Genomic DNA, 11645 nt, shown 5'->3' on the forward strand with positions numbered 1-11645 from the left:
CAGAAGTTGGGGGTGAACTATACTCTGCAGTTCTGCTTCTCAGTAATTTTGCAAAACACAAATACAGGTATTGGATCTGTTATCCGGAAAACCATTATCCAGTAAGTTTTGAAAGCCATCTCCCATAGACTCCATTTTAATCAAATAATTAAAAAATTTTAAAAATGAATTTCCTTTTTCTCTGTTATAGTATAAGAGTAACTTGCACCAAATCCTAGGTAAAACAATCCTATTGTATTTATTTAATATTTGAATGATATTTAGCAAACTTAAGGCATGGAGATACAAATTTTTTGGTCCCAAGCATTTTGGATGACAGGTCCTATACCTGTATCAAGTTCAGTCATTAAGACCTTCTCCTATTTATTGCCATAATAATAATACAGTACAGGTATTAAAATAATATCTATTATCTGGAATACTTGGGACCTAGGCCTTTCTGTAATTTGGATCACCATACGTTAATTCTGCTATAAACATTTAAGCATTAAATAAACCCAATTGTAATGTAATTGTAATTTCCCACCTAAATGAATTCATGCAGCTAACTCAGTACATGCTGCAATTTTATAATTACTGAGAAAAAGGAAATAATTAAAACTTTCTTAAAATGATTTGCTTAAAATAGAGTCAGGGTTGGACTGGGGGCTGTCTCACGCAGACCCAGACTGGCAATCCATGGGTTCTGGCAAATGCCAGAGGGGCTGCTGTAAGTTGCCATAGTCACTATTTAATAGGCTGCTGGGGGGCTGTTTGGGCCACTGTGTACTTGAAATTCTAGGGCCTATTCTGAATCCCACTCCATTCCTGGTCTCAGGGCCCCCCTCTGGGCCCCAGCCCTTGCCACAAAACCCCTTCCACGCATACCTTTTTTTGCTGAGACTGGGGCAGGAGTGGGAAATCGGGGGTCATCAGTGAGAGATTTGGACAGGAGGCGAATATGGGCCGGCAGAGCCTACGAGAGCCGGGGTTTTCCCGTTGCTCTGCTGTCCCAGTCCGACCCTGAATGAGTCTATGGGAGATGGCCTTCCCGTAATTCGGAGCTTTTTGGACAGCATATTTTCTAATAAGAGATCCCATACCTGTATATCTTCTCACTGAGGTCTTCTAGGTGCCTAAGCAGCTGATACCTGACTTGCAGCTTTATGATATACAGCAATATCATTCTGCACTAAACGCATAGATTCAGAATGTAGAGCTAATCTTTTCACACAAAGAATAGGAAAAAATACAAAGAAAAACATGTACATGACCATGCCCTGTAAAATAGCATATAGGAGTCATTTGTAAAAATTATACTCTGATTATATTTAATTTCTTTGGAATCAGAAAATAAAAAAAAGACATCAAGCAATTATATAAAACTTGTACCATTAATAGCTTTAGGTTGTGTGAGGAACACCCAGCCCACATTAACCTAAGCCAGTGCCCCCTCCTTGTCTCCCACTGTTACTCAGATACTCAGGTTAAAGAGCTGAAGAATTAATAGCCTGTAAATAAGGATCCCCACCCCTGATGCTACTGAATGCTGACCAAGGGGATGCGAGGGGCAGTGACTGGACCAATGAGATTAAAAAACAGTGAAACATGTCCAGCCGACACTAGACTACAGCTCCCTCAGTGAAACACTATGCAGGCAGCAGCACATACTGATACCAATCTGAACTGCAACAAAGAGCCAGCCTGCCAGTCCCTGCTTAGCAGCCAGTTCCTCTCACCTTACTTCATAGACTGCATTCTCGGAAAAGCTCCAACAGACAAGGAGAAGATTCCAGGAAACATCAGACAAAAGCCACAGGAGGGTGAGTACACTTCTTTATATGCCACTTTTTGGCAACGGATAAGTTACACAGCTTCCAGCAAACAACCCAACAGCATCAGTCTGATTTTTTCTTTTAGCAAATCATACTCTTGTTTAACTTCAAATCAAAGTTATAGTGAGATTCACACTGGGGATAGTGTAGTCTTTCCTGTTAACAGATGGGAAACCTATGGATACATATGTTAAAGCATTTTGTTTTGTATAGATAAAACTGCTGCGCTAATAGTGGAACTGGCTTAAATTATGTTATATTTAGCTGTAAGGGACGGGGTGTTGTTCTCTTGTTATTTCCAAGCACACCTGTAATGTTGTAATGAACATTTTACAGTAATGTGAAGTTTGAAACTTTATCCTTATTCTATTCAGGGCTCCTACTGTCACGTGACCCTAATTCTAACATTACCCACCAGTCCCCTAACATTAATTCTAAATTAAGAAATCTCAATTGGCACTAGGTACAAAAATAAAACATTAGGGAGCTGATACACTTCTCTGAAATAAAATGTTCACAAAAGTATCCTGCTTCACATGATAAAGGGAAAAGTATGTGTCTGTTTGGGAGGGGGTCTTTGTTTTCCTTTAAATTCCCTGACTTGTTATTAAGAAAATCAACATGTTCAGTTGCTAGAAGAGCATTGTATTTGACTACTTAATTACGTCCCTATTTTTAACTAGAAAATGAAACTGAGTATGCCCTGTTAATGGCAAACATGCAGAGGAATATTTAGCAAGGTTCATCAATTCATTTTAGTTCTTACACTATAACTTGACATTAAAAATGGTTATATAGGTATCAGGAAAACAAATTTGCTTTGTTTTTCAGATTTAGATGATACTGGATCCCCCCCTGCAAAGATCTTATGTAAGACAGAAACACTTATCAAACTCAGAGACGGAGAGATCTTGGAAAAGAGATTGAGAGGGGTCATGGAGAGGGCTGCTGGGGCAGAAGGAGCTAATAAAATGTGTGATGAGGACAGGACTGAAAAAATGTCTGAACCAGTTGTTAAACAGAGCTGTGTCCCAGAGTCACCTGCTCCCTCGGAGAAAAGGAAACAACGTAGGTACCGCACCACCTTCAGTAACCTGCAGCTAGAGGAGCTGGAGATGGCATTCAGAAAGTCCCACTATCCAGATGTTTTCACCAGGTATCTGATTTAATTGAGTGTAAATAAGCCACATCTATAAAAAAAAATTGTGTCTTGTAAATTTCCAAAACAGCACAACATTGCTCAGCAAATGAGAATGAATGGACAATTAATGACATGGGGGCATTTCCTTTTCTTAACATACATTTAGGAGACCTAACCCCAGTCCTTATGGTTATCTGGCAACATTTAATGGTCCGTTGGACTACAATAATTCATGTTTGCTTTATCTAACATACATTGTTATCTAACTACATTGTTATGTATATACTTAATTTGGAATAGACTTTTTTCCTTTACTGTTTGTGGAGTTTTGTTTGTACTATATTAACAAAATCAGTATTTTGGCAGTCTATTTACAGTATATAGTCCCTGTATAGACTAAATATATGGTTGGTCAAACCACTGCACGTTTCAGTAATTTCAACCTTACTATTATTATTAACATGTATTTATATAGCACCAACATATTTTGTAGCACTGTAGCTTCCACTACTGAGTGTCTTAGCTTATGCCATGATTTTCTTATTATCAAATATAATTATCCTGTTAGACAGTGAGAAGACTCAGCACCAACCCTGGACTTCAAGGACCTGCTTTTATGAGTTTTGAAGATTAAATTAACCATTCTAAAAAGTGCTTGTTCTTTTTGCAGACTCGGCATTATCCAAAAACACCACTCTATATATTACATAAGAGCAATAATTGCTTTCTGACATTCTGGAATAATGGCTACTATATAGCTTATTCTTTTTCATATAGGGGCCGATTCACCAAGGGTCGAATATCGAGGGTTAATTAACCCTCGATATTCGACTGGGAATTAAAATCCTTCGACTTCGAATATCGAAGTCGAAGGATTTTAGCGCAAATAGTTTGATCGTTCGATCGAAGGAATAATCCTTCGATCGAACGATTAAATCCTTCGAATCGAACGATTCAAAGGATTTTAATCCAATGATCGAAGGATTATCCTTCAACCAAAAAAACCGTAGGCAAGCCTATGGGGACCTTCCCCATAGGCTAACATTGAGTTCGGTAGGTTTTAGATGGCGAACTAGGGGGTCGAAGTTTTTTCTTAAAGAGACAGTACTTCAACTATCAAATGGTCGAATAGTCAAAGGACTTCTAGTTCGAATCCTTCGATTCAAAGTCGTAGTCGAAGTCGAAGGTCGAAGTAGCCCATTTGATGGTCGAAGTAGCCCAAAAAACACTTCGAAATTCGAAGTTTTTTTACTTTGAATCCTTCACTCGAAGTTAGTGAATCGGCCCCTAAGTATTTAATCTTTCAATAGGTGACAGTCTCATTGGGTTTAGTGAGTTTCTAATCAATCACATTTTTCACCTTGTTTCACCTCCGGCATTGAATTATTTAGAGGCATATTTATTACATTGTTGGAAAGAGTTTCCATTATTATATGGTAGATTTTGCAGGTAACAGAATTTTCCTCAAATCTGAAGTTCAAGCTACATGTGTTCCCCTTAACTTTTTAGTGGAGTCAAATAGAATAGGTTGAACCTAATAGATTTGCAAAAAACATGGCACAATGCACTCTGTGTCAGTAGGAAAGAAACTGACTCAAGCAGGAAAATACAAATCCTGACACAGAGCAGTCACTTAATATAATTTTATAATATGAGGTATTTCACCTAAAACTTTTATTAGCAATTGTTTGATTATTTTCCCATTACTGGATAACAAGAAAAATATATTTTCTGAATAAGCAGATTTAACTGGTTCTCTACAGAAAACATACAATTTACCCTTTCTTTTTACTGAACCTATATCTTAGTGCAAAGGTAATAAATAATCATTATCATATATTTTTATCTGTATATATATAAACTGCTGTTTTAAAATTGTTCCTACAACTAGGCTGCAGTTATTCTTCACACATCAAATGAAAGAGTGTTTTGGAGTTGGGGCTGACATATTAGTTTGACCAAATTTGTCAAAATATAGCGTACGTAGTTTAAATGGAAACATTTAGGGGTAAAGGAGAGAGTAAACTTTTTGTTTTCTCTAAAAGTGTAAAAAGTATTGTAAAATAAACAGAATATTTAAAAAGATCTCACAAGCAAATGTAATATCAAACTCACTTTAGTTTATAGTAGGATCAAACAGTAAGGGGGTTATTTACTAAACTCCGAATGCAAAAATCACGAAAAATTCGTGATTTTTTTTTTTAAATCTGACTTTTAAAAAAATCATGAATTTTTAGGAATTTATTATATTCCGAGGATGGAAAAGTCCAAATCTGAAAATCCGGCATCTCAGACCTGACGAGGTTGCATATAAAAGACAATGGGAGAAGTCCCAATGATTTTTTGATGTGTGCTGGGTTTTGTGCAATACCCCGAAGTTTTCTGTGTTTTCAGGTGAAAATTCCAAAAAAATCGGATTGAAAAATCCGAAAAAATTGTAAAAATCAGATTTTTTTCCCGCAAAGCAAATTTTGGGGAAAATGTAAAAATAAATAAGTGTAAAAAACCTAAGCAGATTTGATCAGTCTCTAGCAAAAAAATTTAGATAAATTTGTACTTTGATAAATAACCTCCTAATTGTGGTGAAATATTGGAAAAAACAAAGATATAATTAATCACAAAAGGGAACATTATGGACTTGGTGTACTGGTACAGACAAAAGGAAACAACATGGTACATGCTTAGACAAGGTTCCACACGTGTACCATGAGGATCTACAAAGCTTTACATTTTAGGGCTTTAACAGAAATTTCTTTTCCTGTGAAACCACCTTAGGATCCAAAACAATGGGGTATATTTATTAACACTGTGAAAATTTACACTAGGGAAGCAACTTATAGCAACCAGAGTTGTGCTTTTGATATCCATCTCACAATCGAGTGAGAAAAGCAAAACGTTGATTGGATGCTATGGGCTACATGTCTGTAGTAAATTTGCCCAGTATATATTAATGATTCAGCAGTCATCAAGGAAAGTATTAAGTAATGAATTTTCACATAGGGGGTTATTTACTAAAACCTGAATTTATTCATTTTTATTATTTATCATTTTTAATTAAAACAAAGTTTCCCTAACTCCCATCCATAAATTTAACTGATCTATCAAATAATCAGCTCGAAAAATAATCAGCTTGGGAAAAGTCTCTGCAAAATCAAACAAAAATTCAAAATGTATGACCTTTTCCGATTTGGCACCCAAATCGCTTGTTTTCTTCCAAGTTGCCATTGACTGCTACATGACCTCGGAGTATTTTTGGATTCGAATTTTTAGCAGCTTTGGGGTATAATAAATCTCTAAAAATTCAAGGTTATGTTCCTCTAAAAAATTTGAGTTTTCCCCTTTAAAAACTCAACCAAAAAAAATTTAAATTTAATAAATAGGCCCGATAGTGTCTGTATATATAATGCATATGCACATAAATATAGATGTGTTGCATTTAACTGCACGGTGCCTTATTAGTACTCTGCTCCTGTTGGGATGCAGAAGCACCATTCATGGATACACTATTACTATGCTACTTGTCAATACAATGGACAGGCAGAATTATCCCTTGTCTTCTTTATCATGTATTAAATGATATCAGAATATGGTTTCATCTGAAAGAGAATATTAGGGTTCAATTAAACATGGGATACAGAGAGCCATCATGTTGGGTCTAGAGCCTTAGAGGGGGACCCTTGTAAAGGAATTGGAAAAATATTTACAATAAACTTATAATTGCAGGTAATACTGCACTGAAGCAGATTTGACATTCAAGATTTATGATGTTATTTTCCTATGTTGGGCCTTATTTTGTTACATTTTATAGAGCTCCATCTTCTCTATCCCCAGCCCATTTCATTGAACAAAACAGTGCATTGCTGCAAAGTAACATTCTTCTACAAATGCCTGTATGATAAAGGAAACATATCATATGAATATTATGCTACCCAGCTGTTTAGCTAATTACTGCAAATGGTTTTATATAACTGATGCACCAAATCCCAAATTTAACCTTTTTTTGCAGAATTCAGATTTGACAGAATCCTAGTGCGTGAAGGAGCCAAATCTGTACCCTTAATATCATAAGAGTATTAACCACTGGACAACTGAAGGTTGATTTTGCTCATTTGCATATGCTTATTAGTGTTCAGATTTGGTTTGAGACTTGGCTGAATCTTCTGTGGTGGATTTGGTGTTTGCTGAAATCCTACAAATATGGGTTTAGCGCACCCCTGTATATGTGGGTGGGAAAATAGTGACACATTTCTGTGTTTCTTTTTGCAGAGAGGATCTTGCAATGAGGCTGGATCTCACAGAAGCCAGAGTGCAGGTACATGGGGCGGTTCAATTTATAAACCCTAATAAATCATTTAACACTGGGAGAATGTGAAGAAAATCAACGTCTGAATAAATCTGGCATTCCTCCGCTAAGATGACTTTAAGACCTAAAGTATTGAAAATGGAGAAAATCTTCCAGTAGTATGAATCATTCATACATTCATATATCTTCTCTTATCTTTGCATTGGAAGCTACTGCCTTAATAGACATATTATCCAATGGCAGGTCCCTCTCTCATCTCACATTAGAATGTGCACCAAATATATACTATAACAATGAAGTTCACCTTTGAATGAAGATTTATTTTTATAGATGAACCAAAGCGACTTTTCATATGATTTTCATTTTTTGTTTTTTGGGTTACCCTTCAATCCTGTTTTCTGCTGTTAACTCGGGTCCCTGATATGAGCAACCAAAAAAAAGACTTTAAGGCTTATGTTTTATTATAATTTTTTACCTTATATTGGTTATTATTCTGTTCATATCTACTGCTGTTAGTCATCCATTTGATTGCTAAATAATTGGCAGAAAGCTAGGTCATCAACACCAAAAAATAAAAGTGCTTTAAAGTAATTAAAAGATAATACCCAAGAGTCATGCATATCCTGTAAATGATATCATTATAAACGGTGCTTAGTGATGTCATCAGTTATAATCAGTCCTTAGTGATGCCATTTCTGACTCATAATTCACTGAAATGTGTGTATTATAATACATCATGTACCCCCTGTTATAAAATATGAGGTATTAGAAGTAGTGTTTCATGACTTTTATAAACACACTTTACAATGGGAACAGTATTCACTATATAATGTATTGCCCTGCACTGGTAAAACTGGTTGGTTTGTTTGTTTGTTTGTTTCCAAAACATTATATAATGGTATATAAATAAGCTGCTGTGTAGCTGTGCGACCAGCTAGGAGAAAAGGCTCAGGTTACACAGCAGAGCTTATCTGTTACCCGTTATTTAAAATGTGCTATTTAGTCTTATTTCAATTGCTTTCATTGCATGGTGCTTGTTTTTGTATACCCTATAGTAGTGTTTCTGAAGCAAAACAGGGTTTCCTGTTCAGGGCAACAGTATACTATATTTTAATTACTTAAAAACACTTTCATTTTGTGGTGTTCATTTACCTTTAAGCTCTATTAACCAGACATTGTCATTTCCAGGCTGAGATATATGGATTATCTTTAGTATGGTAAAAACCAATATTTTATAAGTTGCTATGAATTACAGAGTCAGGGCAAACTTTGCACTTTGTGCAAAGGTTCAGCTTACTGTGTATGTTATTTCTATTTGTTGTACAGGTATGGGATCCATTATCTGGAAACACGGTACCCAGAAAGCTCCAAATTACAGAAAGGTCACCTCTCATAGACTCCATTTTATCCAAATAATCCAAATTATTTCCTTTTTCTCTGTAATAATAAAACAGTACTTTGAATTTGATATTATCTAATATATAATGCATCCTTATTAGAAGCAAAACCAGACTATTCCGTTTATTTAAAGTTTAGATGATTTTTCTAGTAGATTTAAGGTATGAAGATCCAAATTACATTTAGATCCAGGTCCCTAGCATTCTGGATAACAGGTCCCATACCTGTATTAGCAAAGCATCTTCATTGCATGTTATCTCATGGTCTAGCTTTTTGAAAATGAGCCTAGCTAGGATTAATGTATATACCTGATAGACTTATGTTTAGAGTGTAGGTGTTACCTGTGACTAGGAATATATTGATATCAAGACCAAAATATCAAATATTTGATGATTCTGCATCATAGCAACTCAGCAATGAAAATTATTATTTGTGCAGGTTTGGTTTCAAAATCGGAGGGCAAAATGGAGGAAACGGGAGAAAATTGAAATGCTAGGAGGTGTTTCTGGATTTCCCATGAGCAATCCCTTGGGACTGTATCTTGAAGGTCCATCACCTCTAGCAGATTCTGCCTGGAAAACAGTACCTCTCTCTGCTGTGCCATTACCATCTGTCATGCCTGCTTTAACCACACCTCCTCTGGGTTCCCTGAATCTCAGCAACATTTCTTGGGCAGCACTTTTCAGTAGCCCCATTTTAAGTCCATATTTCGGAAGGTAATGTTATTATTTTAGGCATTCCTGCACCAATTGTGTCTTCCATATTAGCAATTCCATACTTTCCTTCTCATTGACCTCACTGACAATTATTCCCTAGACACACCAATTACATGGTGAATAATTACAATACTAACCACAACAGGGGATATGTAAAAATAAATATACTCATTAAAGACTTTAGAGTTGCACAGATTCAGCAAAAATGGTCTTCTTAATATACATTAGCTTCTGTCAGTTTGTTAGGGTCTTTTGTATGTAACAGATTAGAGGTGTCTATGATTAGAAAGCAGTTGAGAAAAACACAATACAATAACTTAAATATGAAATGTCAGGAGTAAGGTTTTTGGTGCTCAAGATGAAATCTGCAAATTTTTCATACTTTTTATTTCATCTTTATATTATAAGTGCTAATTTATCATACAATTATCATTTTACGCTTATCACAAACCTACATTTCATTTATAGCTTGTAACTTTTTAATGATCACTCTGAGCATTAATATGTACAATTTCACATTTAATCCAGGTTCTTCGGTGTTCTAAACCCACTGATGACCACATCCTCTCTCCTTATGGAAAACCCAATTCCTGCTTCAGACTCTGATTTTACAGCTCTGACCCATCCAGCTATGGGTGAATGGAAAATGTCCAGTATTGCTGCTCTGAGACAAAGTGCAAAGGAACATTCTGAACAAGTCCCTGCCATAAATCTCCTTAGTGGCAGCTTTTCTGAGACTAACAAAGAAATGTGCTGATCCCTCTGGAAGGAGCGAGCGAAAAGACAATTTCTGCACAGTGCACTGCACTATTTTTGAATATATTTAAGAGGGAAATATGCTGCAGTTAAAGGACCAGGGAATGAATTTACCAAGCAATTCAAATGATATTTTATACAGAGAATTAAGTTTCCTAAATTACCTCCATACATTTTTCATGTTATTTTTGTGCTGCCTACACAACGTAATTTAGTACTACGTGGCCTTAGGACAAACCATCACTTTCATAGTGTAGTAAATAGGCTAAGAACCTCACAAACAATGCACAAATAGTAAGCAATACAGAATCTACTCAGAAACGTTGTATATATACCTACACGTGCCTTAGAAAAATATAACAGGTTGCTGAATTTTGGGAATAGAGAGATCAGTGTGGGTCAATGTCCCAGTATATTTGCCAATATTTCAAATGTAAGCACAGATTTTTAAAAATTTTATCCAGAACACAATATTTTATTTAAAAATCTCTTTTTCTTACTAATGTGAAGAAAATGTGTACAGCATGTGGTCATGGAATACATAGTGTAAAATCTATTCGTGCTAAACAAAATTAAACTCTAATGCCTAAAGCAGGAGAATTCATTGTGAGTATTCTATCAGCATTATATAGTTATCCTTTTATTTAATCTATTTGTTCAATCTACTTCTTTGTATTGGAATGTTTGATCACTTGCAGATGCATCAGATGCTTATTTGTAAAGGCTTCAGTAATAAATATTTAAGCTACAAATGAAATGAAACTACGACCTGGATATATAAAGTTTGTATTAAAGGTAGTTCCAAAAGGTTCCAAAAACGTTTTAAATACAGTGCTATATAGAAGGAATTCTTTACAATGTGTATACAGAGAAGGACATAATAACAACTTACAACATTGATTTACAGTACTGAAAGTATAAGAAAAGTCATTTAGAAGCTCAAAGGCTCAGAATTCCACTGTAAAAATACGCACATAACAGCAGTTCTACTGATACTCTGACAGCTATCCCACATAATGTATTGGTTGGTTTTATACACTAGAAACAAAGCTACTTTGCAAGGTCAAATTAAATGTCTGTATATGTTCAGTCTCTGATCACACTAGTACAGTGTTTACAGTCCTGGGGGGGGGTCCACTGAAAGAGCTTGGATTATGATCTGAAATGTATAATTTCAAAGTATAATAATGAACCATCATTAGAAACACAGAGGGGCCCATTTCCTTAGCTCGAGTGAAGGAATAGAATAAAAAAAAATTTGAATTTCGAATGTTTTTTTTGGCTACTTCGACTATCAAATGGGCTACTTCGACCTTCGACTACGACTTTGATTCGAACTAAGAATCGTTCGACTTTTCGACCATCTCGTTAAAAAAAACATCGACCCCCTAGTTCGCCACCTAAAACCTTCCGAAGTCAATGTTAGCCTATGGGGAAGGTCCCCATAGGCTTTCTAATGTTTTTTAGGTCGAAGAAAAATCATTCGATCGATGGATTAAAATCCTTCGAATCGAACG

General features: G+C 35.6%; 1 protein-coding gene across 1 annotated transcript; it reads left to right on the forward strand.

Annotated features, from left to right (window-relative positions):
* Window positions 1-1569: 1569 nt before the first annotated feature.
* On the forward strand, window positions 1570-10855 carry LOC108698436 (homeobox protein ARX). The gene is made up of 5 exons (XM_018229919.2): window positions 1570-1802; window positions 2646-2970; window positions 7222-7267; window positions 9095-9372; window positions 9901-10855. The coding sequence occupies exons 1-5, from the start codon at window positions 1631-1633 to the stop codon at window positions 10127-10129; spliced, it is 1050 nt and encodes a 349-aa protein (XP_018085408.1). The 5' UTR covers window positions 1570-1630; the 3' UTR covers window positions 10130-10855.
* The last annotated feature ends 790 nt before the right edge of the window (window positions 10856-11645 follow it).

The sequence above is a fragment of the Xenopus laevis genome, chromosome 8L (genome assembly GCF_017654675.1).
Source record: "Xenopus laevis strain J_2021 chromosome 8L, Xenopus_laevis_v10.1, whole genome shotgun sequence".
Taxonomy (NCBI): Eukaryota; Metazoa; Chordata; class Amphibia; order Anura; family Pipidae; genus Xenopus; species Xenopus laevis.